The sequence below is a fragment of the Acipenser ruthenus genome, chromosome 5 (genome assembly GCF_902713425.1).
Source record: "Acipenser ruthenus chromosome 5, fAciRut3.2 maternal haplotype, whole genome shotgun sequence".
Taxonomy (NCBI): Eukaryota; Metazoa; Chordata; class Actinopteri; order Acipenseriformes; family Acipenseridae; genus Acipenser; species Acipenser ruthenus.
The window spans coordinates 63,529,040-63,552,911 of record NC_081193.1 but is presented as its reverse complement, the minus strand read 5'-3'; the positions used below and the strand labels follow the sequence as shown (position 1 = coordinate 63,552,911).

The following is a 23,872-nucleotide window of genomic DNA, read 5'->3' as shown; positions in this document are numbered from 1 at the left end:
TCAGAATCTCTCAATTTTCTGAAACATAGATAAATTGCAGTGTTCTGTTCTACTGTAGAAAAATATGGTAACATTCCTCCGGTGAAATTCAGAAATACTAGCTTTTGTAACTGAAACAAGGTTAAAAAAAATAAAAATAAAATCTGCTGATGAACAAAAAACAACTGGGGATGAAAAAATCAGTTCACCAGCACGGAAAACATTTTTTTTTATTTTATAAGTTAATGTCGTGTGAAGGGTGTCTTATTGTATAAGAGATGTAATCTCGCACAGCTTGGCCGAGAGGACTGGCTGCACAAACTGAGTGAGATGATGTCTCTTATACAATAAGAGACACCCTTCACACAACGTATCAAATTATTATAAATCACACACATAAGTTCTAGACGTATACAGTTTCTTCAGATCTGTTCTTGAAATCAGCTTTTATGATTTACATCACTTAAACCACAAGCTGCATGTTTAACTTGTAGATTTAGGTGTTTTTCTCTAGTAGGCTAATGTCCTAGCTTTTAGTGTTGGAAAACGACTATTACTTTGCTCTGTAGATGATTCGGATTTGATTTGGAAAAGTTATTGTCCAGTTTATCCAAATTAAAACCAAGTTAATAAGTTAATAACAGGTTTTTCCATTTTGCTATACTGTATTTTTATTTAGAGCGTTTTATTTTCAAAATACCGATAATTCTATGCACAGGATGGCATCTATACACAAGATAAGAGGTATAGGAATGTTTGGAAATGCTACTCTGTGATTGGCTGATTTCTCATATGTGATTTATAATATTGCACAGATTGGTTTATTCTTACCGAGGTATCCAGGATAGTATAGTCTTTCAAAGTGTCCTCAACACTTTTCGACTTCAATTCTTCTTGCAATTTGTCATTTTCAAGAATCACTACCCTGATGCGGTGTTTCATCCCAGAGAGCTCATCCTATGGAATAAGATTCAATGATAATCCTTATAAAAAAGTTTGAAAAACACAAACTGAGCTGGGACAATGAAGGTGAGCAGGCAACAATAACACAATTAGGTAATACAATATATGATGAAAAGTACAAGTACAAAACAGATGGCAAGTGTCATTATTCTATCAATTTCTAAAAATAGACCCCCTTTTCACAATATTGATTTAAACTCAGGACACTTGGATGAACATGAACTTCTCACATATATATATATATATATATATATATATATATATATATATATATATATATATATTGTAATGCAGCCTCTCTGTCGTCAGCTTGTTTGCCCTTTAAAACACAGACCCAGACACAGAACTGCACAATGAAGCACTTTCATGCACTTTTATTACAAAACAAAATACACAAACAAAACAAAAACCTAGCTCAAACATAGAGCCTACCTTCACTTTAACAGGTCCCTGACTAACACACAGGAAGGTTAAGTCGTTTACCTGTCAACACACACTTTAACAAAACAGTTTACCTTTACTTTCAAAACAGCCAAACACTTCTCATACCAGCTCCCTGGTGATCTCTCTCTATATAGATATATAAATATAATAAGGGATCATAGCTTTCACCTGGATTCACCTTGTCAGTCTATTTCATGGAAGAGCAGGTGTTCCTAATGTTTTGTACACTCAGTGTGTATATATATATATATATATACACACACACACTGTTTTTGTTTTGTTTTGTTTGTGCCGGTAAACAGCTTCGCTGTATTGGAGAAGGTTCCAGTTTGTGTTTTAGTTAGTGCTCGTAAGAGCTAGATGTTTGTTTTCGTTTTTTATTTTATTTTTGTTTTGCCCTCTTTTGAGTGTTTTGGTCTTTCATTGTATGGTGTTAGCATCATTCTGTTGCTCCATTATAGATCATATTGATTATATAATTATTGAGATTATAGTTTTTTTTTCTAAATATGGCTCTGAACTTGTGCTAAATATCTTGCCATCACTGACCAGCCTTCAAATTATGTTCAACTATGTCAACCCCACCTATTAACTATATATATATAGGCTGGCTCAAGCTGATAATAAACCCAATATTGGAACTACAGAACCCAGAATCACTCAGAATGATTTCAAACAACATAATAAGGGAAATGAAAAACAGAAATGAAAATTACATTACTTACTGTAAAAAGTGTTACTGCAATTATTTTGAAAAATATATTGCAGGGCTATGTACACTAAAGCAGGAAACTAGGGAAAGCAATGTGTTGCTCTGTAACACTTTAACAAAGCATACAAGTGTGATCCTTACCAAGTGAAATATCAACATTTTCAGATGCTTTTTTTCATCTTATTTTAGAATTTGATTTTATATATTCTATGCTTGTCTCTTTAAAATAAAATGTAGACTGAAGACTAATAGTTCAACTTTTTCTATATCACAAACATGGTGTGCGATGTTTTCCTGGTAGCAATACAATGGACATACATATTAGTCCCCAAACTCCCCTTTTGTTTCCAGACAAACAGCTCCTGCAGAACAAACCTTGCAAAACATGACCTCCGCCTCCAGATGCTGAATGTATTCAGACTGGCTGTTAATAATAGGGATGAGATCTTGAACAGCTGGCAAATCAGCATCTCTTTTTTCTGAAGGCCTCTGAAGAATTAAGTAGAACAGAATTACCAATAGTACATGTAGTAGCATTAATATATATTAGGGGTTTTAACCTTAACATTTTCTATTGATCGATTAATCATCCGACCTATTACAATTAATCACACCTGTTTGAAATTGTACAGATCACTTGCTGTGCTACGACACACAACATCCACTTAAACTTGTGCAAGGTTACATACTGGCAAATAAAAGAAAACATTGTATTTACATTTAGGCATACGAGGAGATGACAACAGTACTGGCAAATTCTAGCAGCAAAATACATTGGTTCACTGACAGCAGAAGGCTACAGTATTTGAAAAAGTTGACTGTGTCAGAGAGGTTCTACCCGATTCATACGATGAAAGTGATGTGAAGACAATTCCAAGCAATGCAACGTATTAACATAATGATATTTACTGCAGATGTTTCATAATGCCAGCTAATGTTTAATATACTGTGACAGGACAGCGTCACCGGCACAGCTGTTGTTTACCATGAAGAGAGACTCAGAAACAGAAGGTACAATGAAGCATTAAAACTCACGTTTAATAATAATAATAATAATAATAATAATAATAATAATAATAATAATAATACACAAAAGACAGGAACAAAACAAACGGCACAAGGGACAAAACAAAAGGGTAAACAAAACCCTTACAGTCCTACTGGACGAGATACGGACCTAAATATAAACACAAGATGAGACAGCACGCAACATGAAAACCCCCACCTCTCATCAACATGAAATCCAACACTAACTAACCAACACCCGTGATAACCATATTTGGAGCCTTAATTAATCATTGTTTGAAAGAAATACTTTGAATACATTTTTTTAAACATTCTTGTGACTAAGATGATACGATACTTGTAGTACTACAGTGAAAGGGAAGCACCGATGAGCAAATGCTGCAAGTTGCAGTCTTTTTTTTCTTCATTATGAGATATCATGAAATACTAGCAATACCTTTCAGCTGCCCTTTTGCAAAGGTCTTTAGAAGTAACCTCCACCATTTTTCTTTTTCATGCACCATTTTATGATACTGCACTCAGGAAGACAAGATTAATCGATAAATATGTATTTAATCGATCAATGCCCACAGGTGTGATTAATTGATTAATCATTAACCAATTTAAACCTCTAATATATTTTATTCGCCACAGGAGGCTATCCTCCTAAAACGTATACCACAAACGATCAATCACTATTCTGTTTATACCACAAGTATATATTTTTAATAAAATGAAATAAAATGTGTATTTTTTATATTAAATCAATTAATTCAGGGATTATTTTATCTGCCAGATATTTATTTTAATTTGAACAGACTATATTTCGATGCGGACGAATTTCGAACCCTATTTATGGCCTCTTTGCAACCGTCTTTTTAGCTAGAACCATGAGCTCAGTCTGTCAATTTGCAGTCTCTCTATTTTTACCTACCGTTACTGGTGTTAATGAAGGGGCTAAAGGCTCTTTAGAGTCAGAAGCAGGTAGATCGGTAATTGGCATTTATTGACTAAACTCGTTCTCAAGGAAATTAGGGTTCAAATAAAAACAACAACAGAAATCTGAAGTTATTTCAGACAATTTAAAGTTGTTATAAAACATGCATGTATTGGTGGCAGTATTGTTTGAACTGCCTAAGCGCAGCTCCATCGTGAATTACAGCAGTACACCAATGTAAGCAAAGACACATTCAAAACTAGTCCCGATACCCATGTTATTCACTTATGTTATTCCATTGAAGTGGAATAACAAAAATGTACCCCACGCTAGTTATTTTAAAGTTTATGATTTAAGAATATGCAGTATATGTCAACAAGATTTCTAGCAGGGCCGTTTCTATCCTTTCGGGGGGCGGGGGATAGACTAAAGAGGGACCCGTTAGCAGCAACATCATCTTTTATTAACAAAAAGCAGTGAAAACAAAGTCTGGAACACAATTGGAACACCACAATGCATGATAGTTGGCCACCAGATGGCATTGAAGGTCAGGAACTGCAACACTATACAAACACTGAACTGAAGACAAGGCAGAACAAAAAAGCTATTAAAAGCTTACTAGTTAAAAGCTTAAAAGTATAAAATATATCAAAATCCCACTTAATAATGACATTAAATTCACATTGAAATGGCCCTTAAATCAGGCAGGTGCAAATTGCAAACAAACAATAATAGTTAAATAACTAAAAATATATATATATATTCTTTTTGCTTGGGGGCCCCCTAACGACCGGGGGCCCTAAGCGGCTGTTTATGTCGCTTATGCCTAGAAACGGCACTGATTTCTAGCCACATTATTTGAAAGGTTTATGTAGCAATCTTACTATCACAATTTCTCCTTTATATTTTGGGGGTTATTTTCAAAGCTTTTTACTCCAAAGAGTAAATTAATTTTTTTTTTTCAAAAGAAGACAAACACCTGTTAAAGTTACACAACTATTACAAACCTATTTATTTTAAGACAGTAAGTTTAGGTTGTTTATGTCTAATTTGTTAACTGTTTTTTTTACCTTTTGAAAAAAAAATGCAATTTACAACTTGGGGTAAAAAGCTTTGGATGTAAATGACTCCATAGTTTAATAATTAGATTCGATTTAGAGCTTTTTCATTTTGTAATTTGAAATGATTTTATTTGCTACAGACTGCACTCTACCTTGGGTGAGATTTTTCTTCTACTTGTAGGCGTAACGGGTGCAGATTCCCGTTCTTGTTGACGTATCAATGATCGTAGCTGATTGACTGTAATATGAATAAACAATTACAGGAGTCAAAGCACTCAAAGCACACAAGCTGTACAAATGAATTTTATTCTGCTGCATGTTTCAAAAGGAGCTGATGAATTTTCATTAATTGCTTATAACTGTTATCATTAGAAAAAAAAAAAATGCCTGCAACAGATGTAAGTTACTGATTGGATTTTGAGATCGCCAAGTCTGAATCCTACCTGCATGGCTGTGTTGTAGTTCTTTCCAGGTCATTTTCAAGTCCCCCTCTCTCCACCCCCCTGTAACCCGAGGGCTGCTGTGAGCCATTCCAGCCCTCTTCTTTGGAGAAAGAGCAGCTTCAGCAGAGGGCTGCTCTTCTAACACACTCCTCAGCTGTGTCATGCTTCTGCTGGCTCTGTCTGTGGGACAAAATGCATGAAAAGCAATGCTTCTACTTACAGAATCAAAATCACTATAACTTAGTGACCAGGGCAAATTGTGAGATGATATAAATTTTGTAGTATTGAGTATTTTTTTAATGTATTGCTTTTTGAAAAAACAAAAAAAGATTGCTAATTGTATTGACTAATAATTCAGATCTGATGTAATAAAGCAAACACCCAGTGAAAATATCATAAACCCTGGAATGACTGTAACAATCATAATAAGTCAAGGGAAAGGTAAAACAAATAAAATAAAGGCAAAATTTGATTTTTTGACCGGACCTGGGGTTTGTCAACTTAAATGGGATGGGTCAGAGATATCTATAAAGCTCTCTAAATCTGAAAACCAAAATAAATAAATAAATAAATAAATAAATAAATCTTGCATGGATTTCCTAGCACCAACAGTCCATATTTGCAATGCAATTGTTATTTCTATTGGAAAAGCAATTCCAATTGATCTGCTCCATTGGAAAGCAGGGTCCATGCACCCAGATTGCTGTCACAGTAACTTATTTCTGCACTTAGTTTTCCGAAGCAGATTAAATTCTTTGGAAATACCGCAAATGAAAATAGGCAAAGCCATAAAATATAATGACATTTTTTTTAATATCTGAAAAACAAATTAAAACATACTACAGTACTGTCCAATGGTACCACAGTATTTTATATTTAGGGATTTCTGATTCATGTATTCCTTGCAACCCTGTCATGCACACAGAGCCAGACTTTATTACTTTGATGAAAACAGGATTTACATGAATACATTAAATAAATGTGGTGGTAACAGCTGTAGAGTTCATATTAAAGATGCAGCACTCAGTTTTTAAAGCTAAAAATGGTATTCCTCACATAATGATGGATTATACTGTATGTGATCGATAAACGTTCTGGTTGCAGCTCTTTGTCCTTATTTTAACAGCAGCTGTTTGAATGGTCAAATAAACAATATAGCATATTGAGTAATAGTCTAGTCTAAAACTACGTGTCGGTGTTTTAGAACGTTTATCTTGTGAATGCACTAAAAGCACCTTAGGGTTATTACTATAACATTACTATAACATTACAGGCAATTTAACGTACAGAGATAGGTAAATGTGCAGTCACCGGATACATTATTGTGTAACTTACTGTAACATTTTTTTTCCACCACAAACGTCATAATATTTAGATTTCAACTTTTTTTTCGATGTCAGTATGCGCTGATTTAGGGAATCCTGTGTAAGCAAGTTACTGACATGGAGTTGCCGATGTCTACCTACAGTACCTGTCAACTTTGGCTACCGTGCTGCTGAATGTTGTGCTTCAAAAAAAGAAGAAAAAATAAAAAATAAACTCACCTCTCAGACCCTTCTTATATTCTTCCAAAGACTCATCAATCTCAGTCTGTGAATCCCAGGAAGGATTCATTAATAACATACGTTTTTGAAGTTGACTTAGAAAGACTGTCAGTACAGTATGTATCTCAAAATAGCCCTTTAACTGCAGCGCCCACAAGCTGAACCAATCACTTTTCTGTTTATGGGGATTGTAGTCTTTTCTTGACTAAACCTTTGTTCTTGTGCATTGAAGTGGGCCACCAAAAAAACTACAAATACCAGAACTGCAACTGGTTACAAAAATCTGTTGTCAGGAAGCAGACCAACAGGTTGGTTTGTCGTTTGGTATTGGGTTTATCAACCACATCCCCCTGTAAACGATTTATATTCCCTTGTTCATACGTCAGTACAAAAGTCAATCAAACTGAATACACGCCAACGAATTTTCTGTGCAGAAATCATGATTCATTGGTTGATATCAAAGCCAATCACAGATATTCATCATCCTTTTTGTGTCGGTTTTGTACACTGATTCCTCTGTATAGTTGCCAATCACTCTCAAACCACTCCTACCCGGGTCGTGTTGGAAGGGGTGACGCATGAGCACAAAGCTGTAGTCTCGATCTGCTGCGCTGCTATGTGTGAAGAATAACGTTATTGCTGAGCAACCGGGACACACCGAAGAACAACGAACACACAGCGTTGGGTTGGGCAGTATTGTACTCTCTCACACGTCAACCTTGGATATATACAATCGCACAGAAAAGGGTAAGTGACAAATACGATGTATATGCATCTTCTGTTAATATATATATATATATATATATATATATATATATATATATATATATATATATATATATATATATATATAACTGTGGTATGTATGACAGTTTGTGAATCATTAATAACAGAATGGTTTCTTAAAAATGTATGTTTTTGAAATAAGCATGTCATGCAAGTAGCTAGGCATGTCTGTCTGCATCTCTCATATATCTCATTCCCAACGCAGTTGCGATACAGACTGTCTAAAACAGACTTGCAACCACCGATTTGAAAATACAGGGGCAATTAGGAAAACAAAAATATGTCTGGGTATTGTTTGTTTCTGAACTTTGTTGCAACGATTGTAAGAAGTATTATATTTACATTGTATCCGTTCTCCCCGACGCGCGTTGGCATCTCATCACATGTAGCATCATTCATGAATGATATCATCTGCTGGAGTCTATTCTGTGTTGAGATGGTAGTTAAACTGCAGTGTCACACAGCTTCGAAGCTGTTCAGTTAATATAAGCTATTTTTTTTATTTTTCGTTGTTGATCACTAAACAGATTCAATTTTAGAAGGCAATTTTAGTAGATTTCCTGCGATAGACGATTGGCATGTATTGTGTACCTTAGCAAGCAAGGGTATGAAATATAACCGATTACAAAATGTGTGTAGTTATGAAACCGGCAATCCTGGTGGCAGATAGTTGTGTATAATTGCAATTGGTCTGCGTTGTATACTTTTCACCTTACGAGTTTTCCTTGGTTATGTTCCGTTTAGGTTCGGACATGACGTGTCAAAAATGGAAGAATGTCCAACTAAATAATGCTGCCCTGCATTTGATATGTGTGCCTTATAAAAACAATGCATTTGATATGTGTGCCTTATAAAAACACTGCATTTGATATGTGTGCCTTATAAACCACTGCATTTCCTTTACTTGGTAAAATAACAGCGCCACCACTACCTTTTCAAAATAAATAAAAATATCATAGCATTTGTGTAGTTGAAAACATATTTTATTAGTACATGCTATATGTAGGTTCACTAGCAAAAACTGAACCTCTTCCACAATAATCTGCTTCATGGTTTGATGGATGTTCAAGAAGAAATACCATTTTGTGATCTCACCCGAGTATGAGTTGAGTCGGATACTGTTTTGTTCTCTTAGAAAGGAGGACAGGATTCCTTCAAATCCCATTCCCTTGTTATTCAGACACATCTCACTGTGGTCAGACTTTGCAAGCCTTCTTATGGATGAGCCTTGCAGCAATTTAATATATCAAATTAATATTGCAGCCTCAAGGGTCTGAAAAAAAACTTTATGGAAAGTTGTGATGTACAAACTACACAACTATAAGACTACATGTCTTTTAGATGCAGCTTATTGGGATGGTTTTATAATTTGTTTTAGACTGTGAGGAATGTAACATGCAGGGTAAAGCTCCTCAAATTAACCTGTGTAAAACCAATGGATGCCCCCCCCCGTTTAAAACCAATGGATGCCCCCCCCCCCCCCCCCCCAGTACCCCTATAGCAATGAATACAGTGAAAAATACATGGCTCCTTACTTTCCGAAATATGGTAATTGAGAGTCTACAAAGGTACATCTGTGAGTTACAGGAATCTCCATGAATGTCCTGAACCAAAATCTAGAGAAAATTCAGAAATTCACCACAGACAGATCTCACTTGTTATTTTTGCCGTTGGCATCCATACAAAAGATTTGGATGTCGTATTGACTTCTAGAAGCAATACTGACAGCAACTGCTACTGATTTTTAATGACGTAGAACGCCCTAAGACACCACATCACAAGATGTAAAAGGATGCGTGCTACCATGCATAACAGTTTCCCCAAGGTCTGAAGCTCAATGGGTCTTTTTATTCATGGATGTGGCTATACAGCCTTGAGAGTCACAGAGCTAGTGTAGTTTAAATCCTGAATCTCCTGCCTTACCTTCTGGTTCTCGTCTATAACAGCTAGCTTTCATTAACCTACTGTATAAAGCAGTAATAAAACACATTCCTCTGCATTTTATGCACTAAATACTTTTTAAAACTGTTTTCTAATTGATTTCACATGTGCTTGAAATGCCAAGGAGAAGGGACATTACAGAGGTGTAGAAGTGTCCACAATATACAGTTACCAGCAGGTCATCATTTTGAACAACTGATCTTTTAATTTGTATAAGGACGTGTAAAATAAATGTCAGAATAATTGTGGGTGGGTAAGATCTGAGCTCAAACTTTGACCTCTTCTACAAAGCATTCTTCCTTAGTTTTTCACAGGAAGTGTTTCCTGTTGTGCTGTGCTCATAGTCTGGAAAGCAGAAGTGATTTCAGTTTACTGTATATGCTAACTGTTTAAAGAGCTTTCCCTGTTAAACGTACAGTGTCCTAGTTAACTTACCGCCAGTTACTATATACCAAATGAGACAACATATTGTTTCTTTTAAAAGCATCTGAAGAAACTGCAGAGTCCATGATTTCTAAAATTGATGCAAGTAGCTATTTTGAAAGAAATGGATACTGTTTGTTGTACAAACCACACTTGTTTGGAGAGAATATGTGTGCATGATGAAAGTATCAATTACATCTACATGTCACTTGTGAAGTTAAAAAATTGATAAAGTTTATATTTATATTTATTTATATATTTATATTTCCCTAAATAGATACTTTACATTTCTTAATATTTAATTTCTAAAACTTCCGTAACATTATATGCATGTTGTATGATTCGCTAGTGCTCTTTCTGCCTAGGTCATCACTTCTCCATGCTTATTGTAGGCTGAGTGTGGGGATACATGTTAGCATTGTGTACTGTAACCCATAGGTGGATCATTGTGTACTGAAGTCTGTGCAGTACTGGTGTGTATTCAGAAGATTTTTGGATGGAATAGTTAGTAAGCATCTTGTTAAACCTTTTATAATAGACTTGCAATACACTTACTGTAAGTTGACCCTTTTATATTTGCCCTCAGATTTTTTTTATATTTATAATCGCTCCTCCTAACATAAAAAAATTGCCAACATCACTAATAGTTTTTCAGTTTAAGCTTCCAGTATCACATTTATTTGCAGATGTTGGTCCAGTTCTTTCACCAGAGGCATATTGTGGGTGCCTGACTTCTTGCAGACATCTGTGTTCATAATTGCTCTAGGTCTTCTATACAGCAAAGCTGATCATATACTAATATACAGTAGTTCTTACAGCACAAATGCATTGCACACAATGATTTTGTAGTCCAGACCAGAGTAAACCAATCCACAAGAACACAGTAGATCCTTGTACAGTATACTGTATGATGGGTTCTGTATTTGATGAAACAAAGAACAGTAAAAAAAAGAACATGAACTGCAATTCTGACATCTATAATCATGACGGGGGATTAAAGTAAGCAGGGATTTTGTCTTCTTCAATGGGAAACCAGTCAAATAAAATGAGCTTGCCTGATGTAAAAAAAAAAAAAAGGGATTGAAATGCAGGTAAATCATAGCCATTGTTATATTTTACTGTGCACTTACATTTGACACAAACATTTGAACTTCTTGTAACCCCTAGAGCTGTGCCAGTGTTTTATTTTACCCTTTCCATGTCTTTCCTGCTATTGATTTTTAGATTTATATTCTATTGTGCTGGACTGGGCAACACAAGCTGCTATTCATGTAATAAAAAAATGGATGTACAGTAAACCCTCTGTCCGCAGGGACCCACTCAAAATTAGATGAGGCTTCTCATTGGACTGCCCAGGTGAATGGAAATTAAATTGGTACATAATGACATTTGCCATTATCAACTATGATAGGCACATGCACTGACTCTGCATTCCCAATAGCAGTCCTGTGCAGCCAAAGAAAATGAGAATACAATGGTAGACTGTAGACAGACACCTTCAGTGTTCAGTAGAAAATGATAGAAAAGGATGCTATTTTCACTGGTCCCCCATCATTCTGTTGAAGACCTTTTTGTTCTTCGCTTTTTTAAGGTTCTTTAGGACATACAAATATTTCAATACCATGCTATAGATACACGGCTCTATCCGTGTACTGCACATGGTTTGATTGCAGCTAGACCACTGTGGTGTGTTTGTAACTACAGCACATGTAGTTATAAGGTACCATGAAGCAGCAGGTGTGTTTCTTCTATAACACTGTCTTTGAGATATCTGCAAATCTTACATTTACTGTAAGTGTAAAATACAAGAACCAACAGAACTTTGGCAGAATTAAAAGGAGGGCCAGTGATAATGTTATCGGTGTAATAGAAAATTGAAGTTACCATTTATTAGCTCTCTTAGTGGAGCTGGGATCTCTCTCTTAACATGAAAGAATGTCCCGGAAGCCAACAGAGGGTAAGATAATGATTTTTTGAAGCCTTAAGCTTTAAATACAGGTTATAAAACATTTGAGTGGCATTTTTTTATATACCTGTTTAATGGCCAAAGTTTTAGATTCACTGTGCTTAATATCTTATTTCCGTCCTTGCACAGGGAAATCAGCTCAGCATAGATTATACTGGTTAGTATCTGTGTCATGATAACTATAGATTTCTGTCGGATTGCAACGGTGAGTTGTTGATCCTTTGTGATCAGGAATTGCTGTACAGTTCTGTGGGCTCTGCTTTTAAACAGTGTTCAATGGGTAGTCAGCACAAGGATTAGAAGAAGGATTTAGTTTGACTTTTATTTTAAAACTGTGATTCATTTTGAATCTGTGTTTGAATAACATCCCTGTTCATTGTGGAGTCAAGATGGGTTTAACGAGTGAGTGCTTCAAAGACTGACAATGTGTTTTTATTTGTTCCTGTATTGCAGCGCCTTCACACTATTACCAGAGTAATTTCAAGAAGTTAAAGGGGTAGTTTATATTATCTATATTTTCCTTAATTTCTTTTTTAATATCCCATTTATGTGTGTTTTGTATGGTTGCTTATATCATTATTTGTCATGCTTCCGAAGGCAGATTTCCTGATGGGGGAGAAGCATAGCAGCAGTGTACTGAAGCCCATACTGTACTGTAGGTGAAGCATTCTGCACCAAAACCTGTGCAACACTGGTGTTCTTCCCCCACCTCACTTCATTAAATCAGCCTATAGGAGTCTTTATAGAACAAATTGCTGGAATGCTGAGCTAGTAAGCACGGCGAGTGATGATATCAGCAGAAATAACTGCAGTATAGACAATTATTATAAAGCACATGCAATCGAATGTTAAACAGTTGAGAAATGAAATATTAGAAATGTAGATGAAACTGTATATATTATCCCTGTATGTTTACCATGGTATGTGAACTGGTTGTAAGTTGTATTGCTTTTTGGAAATACTGTTCGTCAGTCACAAGGCAAATGTTCCAGCTACTCTGTTGCCAGACAAATCTGTGATGGTGAAGACAGATAGCAAAAATCTGCTATGAAATGTAATTGTAAACTCATTTTGTTTTTAGCTCACAAAATGCAGACTATACCCCCAAAACAGGTGGCCACTATAAAAATAAAACACTAATTTAGAGTATGCCTGTAGTAAGTGTTAACAATGCCTGGCTACACAGGAGGCCTCCAGTACAGTATAAGGAACTTGGAATTTACTGTCAAGAGAGATAGAGCCATATTTATTAAGATTGCTTCATACTGGAAATGGTTGATGAGAAGGATTTAAATGGATGTATTTGACAAGAAAGATTGGTGGAAGAAAAGTATTAATCCTTAGTAAGCAGTTTATGGATGAAGAGGGTAAAAATCCTAAACAGATAATGTATCTGTGTGACAGAAAAACAATGATTCTTGGTGGTAAATCTTCCTCCCGACCTGTGAGGGCGCTAAGTAGTGGGAACAGAGTACCGTGGACTGCTTGGCCTGACACTTCGTTCCTAGGGTTAAAAATAATTTGTCATTTAGAAAAGGGGCTGAGCTTCGGTACATTAACTCATCGACCCGGAAGGGAAATGATGTGGCAGCAGCGGATTGGAGGAGTGGCTGCAATCGTTTACCAAGGGGTCATGAGTGAAGGTATAAGTAGGGGACGAAGCGATGCAATCTGTTCCTTTGTTTTGGTTAGAGAACAACCTGGAAGGACCTGTGTTTTGTGTGTTTATTTTGTTTATTGTCGTGTCGGAATAATAGGTTTGTGATTATTTAGACGGTTAAACACGATCCAGGAGCTGTCGCTAAAAGCCAGCACAAACCTGAACAACACTGCACTTTGTTTGAACTAAAGTACTGTATTTTCACCACGAGCACTAGAGCACACACTGTGGACGGGTGTTTGTGTTTGCGTATGTGTTACGTGTGGGCGAATTAAAACGGGACTGTTATTATTTCTGGGCAAACCCGCGGATTACAGATAAGCAAATCACACCGCTGTATTGCTTCTCGTTGACCATGTGCCTGGTGTAGCTGGTAGAAATCATTATGTTCAGCAGGATGTTCCAGAAACATCTGGCTAGACTGCTCGAGGTTATAAAGAAGATATGTGAAACCAAGCAAGTGTGCTCTGTTGTTCATAGGCTGGAATGCTTAATACATGTCCTTTCCCCACTGATGTAACAAAAATTAATACTGGTTCATGGCCTAAAGTCCAAAACCTTACAGAAGTCAGGTTGTGCATGGCATCTTAATATAGGCAGTATGTGGGCAATTATGCCACCATTATACAGCCACTCCATGATCTGAGAAGGGGCGCAAATGCCAACATGCCATTCAGAACTCAAACAGAGACTGATAACTCCTATTTAGTATTGTTTGTTTTAAACAGCAAAGTTGAGGTAAGTTATGTACAGTAGAGTACAGTAATACCTGTGGGGGAACTATGGCAATTGTGTTGAAACCACCTAAAATAATTTCACGTATAAATGAACTAATAAAGAAGGCTAGTGAATTAGCCACCTGTATTGTCATAAAAAGAATAGAGATGAGACAATGAGATTCCCTCGTTTAAATTAATAAACTAAATAATACAAGTGAGTGCTTTAAAAAAATGAATGAATTAGTACTAAGAGTAAACTATTTTTATTAGTACAAATTCGACAAGAAAATAAATCAACATTTAAAATGTAAAAAAAAAAAACATTTCATCTGATCAGCCTCTGCCACATGGAGCAAAAGTACAGTATGCAGTGTCCTTCTGGGATCCTCGTGCTGAAAGTTGGTGTATTGTGGCAAAGTGGTTGCTGCTTATGTACAGGTGCAGAGGTGATGCAGTGCAGGAACAGACAGAGATTTGTAATCCGGTATGGAAAAATATACGTTTTATTGTCTTTATAATCCAGGTCTGGTGACCAAATAATAAACTCCAGTTATACGCAGCGATGCGTAAAACACTGAGAACAGTAACAGGGATTGCAGCCCTAAACAATAAACACAGTATCTCTCCCACAATATACAACCACGGTCACCAGTCCTGGGTGCGTGCTGTAGTGCTCGTGGTGGGTGATACAGTTTAAAGAGTGACAAATAGTGCAGTGCTGTTCCGGGTTCAGTGCTGGCTCGTAGCGACAGCTCTGGAACATGTTAGCCGTCTATAAAAACACAAGTAACAATTATAGACAAGACAAACAAACAAACACTCACGATACTCTTAATACACAGTGCACGGGTCCTTCCGGGTCTATTTCGAAACCAAAAAAATGAAGGAAAAGATTTACAATTCTCCGGCCCCTTTTAGGCGATTATGCATGACCCCTTGGTAAACGATTTCAGCTGACTCTATTGCCTGCAGCTGCTACCTAGTTTACCTTCCAGGTTAATACATTCCCGCACCAGAGTCTCGTCTTTTTCCAGGCTGACTGACTTTCCGACCCAGGGAATGAACTGTCAGGACAACCTGTCCAAAGCCATTCCCTTTCGCTACTTAGTCCCTCACAGGTCGAGAGGGAGATTTACAACCAGAACTCATATTTCCGTCATATGTATGCATTTGAGCGGATTAAACGCCTGTATAATCGTAGGCCTCTGAGGTTATCCTTTGCTGTGGGAAAAGTCTAGTGTATTACACTGCATTGAATGAGTTTTGTGTTCTTATTTTCTCAAAATAGTTTGTTTGGTCTGTTCAATTTATTTAAACAGTGGTGGACTTTTTATGTATGTACGAAAGTTATTAAAGTCATGCATGTGAGTCTCTCCTGTGCATTTACTTCTGTAAAATATGTAAAGAGCCAGAGAGGGTCCTGCTGAGTGGATGGTGGTACCGGCATCGATTTGAATTTACCCCTTTGCCTCTTGTAATAAACTTTACTGTAAACCCCGGTTTATAGCTATATCATCATAATAAAAAAAAAACATAAATAGCATAGCGTGCTGCTACTGTGTATTGAAACATACTTATGACAGTACATGAATAAAATATGAACCAGTGCATACCCAGGGGTCATTTTGTATACTGGCATTACATAATTTTTACTTTGCCAGGCTTGTTCTGAAGATAAAAAATGCTGGTGACTTTATTAAACATGCCAAATATCTATGAGTGCAGGAACAGTAATAAACGGTGATTAGAAAATGTACCCTGAGAGAATTAGAGATACCCATTAAATTGAGACGGTATAAGGTATTTATTGAGTAACTCTTCATTTTTGATACTTTAGTTAGTCTACACAATACGTGGAAGCCCTGCATTAATAGCACAACATTTAATTACAAGGAGATTATGACTTTCACTTACTGTGTTATATATCACTTTCAGTACGTGGTTGTGCTGAATAGGCAGATCTCTTCCCACTATCGCCATCACTATCTCTAGGTAATAAATACTGCATAACACAGTGTATAACACATGTTCATACATATATGGTCCCACAAGCTGGCTGTGGTACTGTACTCTGTGATCAAATCTGGTACTGTACCTTAGGATAATTTAGACATTTTGAAATGGTATAGATTGATGTCACAGAAGCCCCAAATGAAGGGTAACAGATGGAAAGTAAGTTTAGCACCAAATTTCCATTATAAAATTGCTTGTTCTCCATCACTCTTGAATTAGGTTAATTTCCAAATATCTGGAAAACCATATTCTAAACAATCCGTGGGTTAAAAGTATAAACAAACAAATCTTCACCTTAATCACGGATACATAAGCGATTTTTTTTACTTGAAACTGCTCTCTTAATATTGTCTTGTCTTATTTGAATTTGTGCATCACAGAGGCATTCCCATTAAGAAAGAATAAAACACAACTCTCATATAGTATATGCTGTTACACCTACAATAATACTGGAGCAACTGTAGGAGCAGAAACTATTCTTGGTTTGTACTAATAGCAGCTGTGTATTCAGGGGTTTGCTGTAGCATAGGGTGAATGACTCACGCTGGCAGTAAGGTTTCTTTTTTCCTGCAGTAATCGGGGTAATAGTAATAGAAGATCAAATAACTGTGCACAGATGCTTGTCAGCGGGGGTGGAGGGTGGATGTCTTTCAATTTCAAGAGCTTTCAGGCAGGGAATTCCTCTTTCCAGACTTGGTTTATAAAAATATATGGTTCAGACTGGGAGGACCAGAAACTGTGTGACAACAGTATGGAATATAAAGAGCTGTTAATGGTTTAACCAGAGCTGCAACTGGGCTTTGAAGAGATGAGCATGCCTAAGTCTCTGTCTGCATAGACACAGGACATTCCTAGACCAGACTATCCCCATATTAAAGTATTTATTTCTTCTAAAATAATTTAGAACTGAGCAGGAGTATGGATGCATGAAACTCTGCTGTACTTCGTACTAGGTCAAGTTTGCTAATATGTACAGGTTTATACACGACTCCTGCTCATTTGTATTCTTCAACCAAAATCTCTTTATTTCTTTAAAAACATGGTTGTAAAAGAATAAGAATACAATGAAGAATACAAATGAGCAGGAGTCAAGTATTTTCTTTCCTTTTGAAGCAAAATCACGAGAATGCGACCATGAAAGTCCCTACGGAAACTTCTGAACTTTTGTATTGCTGTAGAGACTCCCTTCACTCCCTTCACTGCATGTAATTACCTTATACTGGTCAGCACCTCTTCAATATTAAGCATTGTAGTGCACAAATTACTCTCGTTATTATATATATATATATATATATATATATATATATATATATATATATATATATATATATATATATATATATATATATATCTAGATATCTAGATATAGATCTTTATCTCTGACTTACTAATGCGCTGATGCGCTGGGGAGGTCGCACTTTGGTTGATCCCCGGAGCCAGCATCGCAGCTGTTGTGTGTGCTGATGCGCCAGGGAGGCAAAATAAGCTGATCCCTGGAGCCAGCATTACACTTCAGCCATTAACACCAGACAGAAGGATATCTACATCATCATATGGAAGGAAACGTAAATGGATGGAGACACATATGGATCACATTAGTTTACTGTAAAGCTACGTCTTAGTTGGTGCTTATCTTGGTGAGAGCCGAGTTCAAATCAGCATGAAGTTTTAACATCTACTCTCGTGTAATGGAAATCATGAAGATCTGGATACGTCCAGTGACTGCTGTGAATAGTGCAGCTGGCAACAAGGGAAAGACCTTGTGACAGCCTGGAGAGACAGCTGACAGGAGGAAAGAGACCCCATTGGGGCTGGTAAGGGTTAGCTACCCTTGTCGGCAGTATCCAGCTCTGTGTTTACAGGATGCAGGAGACACCCGCCCAAGGCTTCTAAGAAATTAAAGAGAAAAATACCCCTAGAGTCTGCGAGAGCGGGGGCGGAAGATGACTCAACGTTGGACAACACGGTTAACGACTTAGGAACGGAAACGGATATAAGTATGGAGAGTACTTCACAAAAGACTAGTTCAAGATCTGCAGTTAACAAGGACATGGAACTCCAGGTTTGTGTCTGCGGCTGTCACCATGATATCATGGGGCAAGTTCAGCATGGAAGAGGGGGTCTTGGTTTCAGTTCAACTCCTCCTACATGGCACAAGGCAGCCCCAGCTCAAAGGAGGAAGCTGGTAGTCAACGAGGTGCAAAACCAGGAGGAGAGGATGAGGTGTATAAAGGCCATTTCCCAGGCCAAGCAGGGAGAATGGATGAGATGGGAGAGTGTGGAACAACGCAAGATTGGCTGGCAAGACCTATGGTCAATGGAACAGAGCAGGATCAGTTTCCTCATCAGGTCAACATATGATGTTCTCCCATCACCACAGAACCTAAACCTCTGGGTAGGAGAGGATCCCTCATGTCCTTTGTGTTCATCACCTGCAACATTAAGGCACATTTTGACAGGATGTAAGGTGGCTCTTAGCCAAGGATGGTTTACTTGGCGGCATGACCAGGTGCTGCGATGTTTGGCCTTAGCATTGGAAGACAAGCGTAACATGACCAATAAGTTGTCACCTGTTCCATCAAAACATTACACACAAAAGACAACATTCCTCCGCCCAGGAGAGCAACCACCAAGAAAAGGTGTTAAAACCAATCCTCGCCCAGGACAACTGGAAGCTGCTAGAGACTGGAAAATGCTGTCAGATGTTGGTCAACGGCTTATTTTTCCACCTGAGATTGCCACCACTAACCTTCGACCAGATATTGTCTTGTGGTCTGGATCAGCACGCCTTGTTCACCTGGTAGAGTTAACAGTGCCATGGGAGGATGCTGTAGATGAGGCGTATGAGAGGAAGAAACTGCGGTATGCTCAACTAGCCACTGAAGCGGAACAGCGAGGATGGAGAGTTCGGGTTTACCCAGTGGAAGTGGGTTGTCGAGGATTTGTGGCACACTCTACAACCCGGTTTCTCAGAGACGTCGGATTCAGTGGCCAAGAGTTGCGTCGCACAGTGAAGAACTTATCTGAAGCAGCAGAGAGGAGCAGCAACTGGCTGTGGTTGAGACGGAAAGATTCTGGCTGGGGACAGGTAAGTAAGCTGGGCTGAGTTGAGTGGGGGACGGAGGGGGGTGATGCTGGGACGCCAGAATCACCGTCGAGCCCTCTTGAGGTGTCGTGGGCTAGTCGACGAAACACTGAGGATGGAAGGTGCCCACTTGAAAACCCCAGAGATGAACCCTACTTAGCTCAATCCAGACGGTTGTCATGCTGATGCGCTGGGGAGGCCGCACTTTGGTTGATCCCCGGAGCCAGCATCGCAGCCGTTGTGTGTGCTGATGCGCCAGGGAGGCAAAATAAGCTGATCCCTGGAGCCAGCATTACACTTCAGCCATTAACACCAGACAGAAGGATATCTACATCATCATATGGAAGGAAACGTAAATGGATGGAGACACATATGGATCACATTAGTTTACTGTAAAGCTACGTCTTAGTTGGTGCTTATCTTGGCGAGAGCCGAGTTCAAATCAGCATGAAGTTTTAACATCTACTCTCGTGTAATGGAAATCAACATTATCTGAACCATTATCCTGTAATATCGTAGTAACTCATTTAAGAAACAATACAAATGATAACAATTTCTGTATTGCGATATAACAGTGTAACCGGTAAATCGCTGCAACCCTAGCACATTGTTACAGTCATATAAAACAGAACCAAAAGAAACAGCTACTGTTTGCTTTTTCTATGCAGTTTTCCTTTATTTACAGGTGTTTACCATATTTTACTATCTTTCTGAAGACACATTTTTAATAGGTTTAACAAATTATAGGATTCTTATGAATGGGTCAGTATAATCAAATAGCTTATGTAACTTGCAGTACTTGTATGTTACATCACTTGCAATAGACCCTGGTGGTTTTGCAGCTGGGTACATAACTTCTCTTTAGATTTGTCTTTTATGGAAGTCACATTTTTTTTTTGTTTCCACCAATAGTTCATTCAGATCCTTACTATTCATGAGTCCTGCGCACAATGCACCCACAGAGAGCATTCAACAATAAAGTCAGTGTGAACATAGCCTAGGCTGCTCCCTTTCCGCAGTACATTGATGAAATCATTCTTTTAGCCATTTTGGTGGGTTAAGCTTTTGTTCGACATAAGCATAGATTTGTTTTTATTAAATAAAGGTGTATTATTTCTATTGCCAAAGCCATTTATGAAAAAAAAAATGCTATGTTCTCCTGTACATTTAATGTTTTACCGTCATGCCTGTTTGTTCTCATTTATTATTTCACATCTTCACATGTTATAATTCAATTGATCTATAGCAGTGGCTCCCAACCTTTTTCAATGTAGGGACCACATTGGTGTTTGGATTTTTCCATTTGTCACACATTTTTTCACATCCGCATTTTGAAATTCATTTGTATCTGTATATGTATAAGTACATGTAGAAAGTAAAGTATTTATAGAACGTACCTAACTTAATGAGATTCCTGGGCTTGAATCTTTGCTACCAGGTCAGGAAGGATTCTTGTCATTTTACGCATTGAAAGCTGCTGATGGCAAAGTTCCTGTTTCTTTTTTGTTTACATTGTGAATGCTTTGTAGGTAAATGGTGTCTCAATTTTACAGGTTTACAAAAATGGTTTTTTGTTTGACAAAACCTCCTGACAAATAATGCTCTGGGGTTCGGGTCATCCATGGATCCAGTAAATGTAAATGCCAGTTCTGGTCCCCTGCCGTTTTTGCATTGGTAATTTTATTGTGTTGGAAAAATTATCGATAATCATATTATGGTCTGTTACCCAATATGATACACTTGTGAGTAACAGTAACTCTGCATTTGAAACGGTAAGCCGCACTGAACTGTCTGCATGAGGTATAAGACGTGATCTGTGCTCACTGCGTAGTGGGAAGTTGTTGTAACATGTGCATGTTTGAAGCCATTGGCGATGGGAGCTGCAGAAAACCCCAAACCAGTTGAAAAGATTTTAGAATTAAAAAAAAAAAAGAAATCAGTCCTGTGTGGGAGTCTTTTGAGACAATACTACGCAAAGGGAATACCACTAATCTCTTCACCCATCTAAAGATCACGATCCAGATTCATAGTCACGTGTTTCTGCGAGACCACAATATGACTGCGGCAGAGGAAAATCTAAATCTAAGCAGAGAAATTCAAACATTAACTTATGGAGCATAAATAAAAATGCAGCGAGGATCACCCAAAACACAGTGAAATTACAAATGCCATTGCTTCTTTTCTGTGCAAGGATATGCAGCCATAAGTTGATACATGTAAATTGCATGTAATTATTGATTTTAAACCATATGCTTGCTTTTAACTTTACGTTATGGTTTAATTTTGAACCTAAATTTTGTACAGGCAAAGCAGGACTGGTTTTCTAACATAAAAACACATTTATTGGTACTTGTAAAATAAAAATGTGTAGCTCATTGTAAATTACTATAGAAAAGTGGACCTTTTGCCTATTTGTCATTTTGACAGTTTAACGTACATTAAATTTGATTGCTATCCTCATGGAAAAAAAAAACAACCCAAAAAACCTTATGGCAAACGTTCATTAGCCTAAACTTACTTTTTCTGTTTCTTTATTTTAAACTACAGCCATGAGTACTACAAATACAGTATTTTTTTTTTTTATAAATTACATTACAACAGTCTAAACTTGTTTTCAGTCTTCTAGTTGTGTATCTCAATTAGATAATTATCATAAATTGAATCGTTCCACTGCAATGTAATCGACTCTGCTCAAACAGATGATATTTTTAAATCACAGTTTAGATTTGTATAATGAGTAGATTTTGAAAAGCTGTCAAACACATTTGTATTATTTTTGTGCACTGATGATAGCAGCAGGGGCTGCTGAAACGTTTGCATTTTAGCACTTTTGAGCACGTTATTCACTTTTTTTTGCATATGTGAGTGTGAATAAGATTAAATATATTTCTGCTTTGGACTTTTTTGATCTTCGTGTCATTTTGTGATACACAGTGTGCAAGCATTAGTCTAGTTTTATTTCTTCTAAACTCAGTGACTTGTAGAAGCAGTTTTCATGTTGCTCAAGTATATATATAGCCAAGAAACTTTATATATTTTATTTATTCAACCGGTTAATCATGATTATCGTGATAATTTACAGCTGTTAATCGACAACTGAAAATGTCATTATCGTCCATCCCTACGCAAGGGTACATCAAACAGGATTTTCAGTGCTGAAGTCTCGTGAGCATAAGGTATGGCTTTCGTACATGTTTCCTTGCAAAAAAAATGTTTAAGCCATACCATGGTTTGGCCGCACACTTCTAGCGAGAGGAATGTGCCTGGCATGTTTGTGCTACGCCTTTTGGATTTTTTAAACTGCATGGAAACTCCGCCAATGACAGTGCAAAGTGTGCAAAAAAATGAACAGGGAAAAAAAAGCTTTTAATGTTTCATGTGCTCTTAGTTACAGTACATGCACCCACATTTATTCTTACCAGCCTTAAACAGTCATAAAATATTATAAAAGCTCAGTATAGGCTACTACTGTATTGAATGTTTCATATGTGTTCTTTTGTTAAAAGAAAAAATGTTTATTAAGAAACGAAAGTTCCAATTGGCAGAAAAAATAAAATAATAATAATATTTTGCATGTCTACTTTGTTTGTAAAAAGTAAGAAATAAGAGGTGGTGCTTAAGTGATTGTACAGTCAAGCCAATGAAGATATTGGAATTGTAGTGCAGTAGTAGCAATCATCTAGAAATACTGCTTCCAGTTTCTTATAAAACATTCAGCTGTTGTGCGGTTAGGACATTTTTAAAACTTCACTATCCTGAATTTGGTTTGTCCTTTTCTCATCATAACTAACACAGTGAGACTCAGTAAGAGTAGCCTACTAACTAATTTACAGACATGACTTTTGCTGTACAAAGATATGTGATATTCTCATTAGTGGATAAAGAGGTTCGATGCATTCCCACCTCAAGCTGTAACCTGAATCCTGCACTACCATGTTCATTTGTGTATAACCAAAATATTTTTGCAAATGCGCCATCTTTACTGAATTATTTATTTTTGGCACTGGGCCAAAATACATATAGCAAAACTATAAAATGTATTTTAACGCTAAGATGTATGTTACATTTATGTCTACAGTTGACACACAAGTAATCTTCCAAATGAAAAATATAAACAACTTGTTGAACCTATATAGGCTGTCCTGCTGCCGTTGCTTGTCTGCTGATAAATTGAGACATTGAAACATTCTG

The 23,872-nt window shown here is 37.1% G+C and overlaps 2 protein-coding genes across 11 annotated transcripts in view; one reads left to right on the top strand and one right to left on the bottom strand.

Moving 5' to 3' along the window:
- LOC117402634 (serologically defined colon cancer antigen 8-like) overlaps positions 1-7,423 on the bottom strand; it is a 154,971-nt gene extending 147,548 nt beyond the window's left edge. For both annotated transcript variants that reach the window (XM_034003971.3, XM_034003972.3), the window contains exons 1-5: positions 7,089-7,423; positions 5,545-5,724; positions 5,254-5,339; positions 2,474-2,587; positions 811-936 (exon numbers count right to left, since the gene is read on the bottom strand). In XM_034003971.3, the coding sequence (XP_033859862.3) occupies positions 811-936; positions 2,474-2,587; positions 5,254-5,339; positions 5,545-5,724; positions 7,089-7,167 (585 nt within the window). In that variant the 5' untranslated portion in view covers positions 7,168-7,423. The remainder of the gene's footprint in view (positions 1-810; positions 937-2,473; positions 2,588-5,253; positions 5,340-5,544; positions 5,725-7,088) is intronic.
- Positions 7,424-7,600: 177 nt separating this feature from the next.
- The window catches only part of LOC117402941 (centrosomal protein of 170 kDa-like), a 118,682-nt gene continuing 102,410 nt past the window's right edge, over positions 7,601-23,872 (top strand). For all 9 annotated transcript variants that reach the window (XM_059024370.1, XM_059024367.1, XM_059024365.1 and 6 more), the window contains exon 1: positions 7,601-7,835. The gene's annotated coding sequence lies outside the window, so the exon portion shown is untranslated. The remainder of the gene's footprint in view (positions 7,836-23,872) is intronic.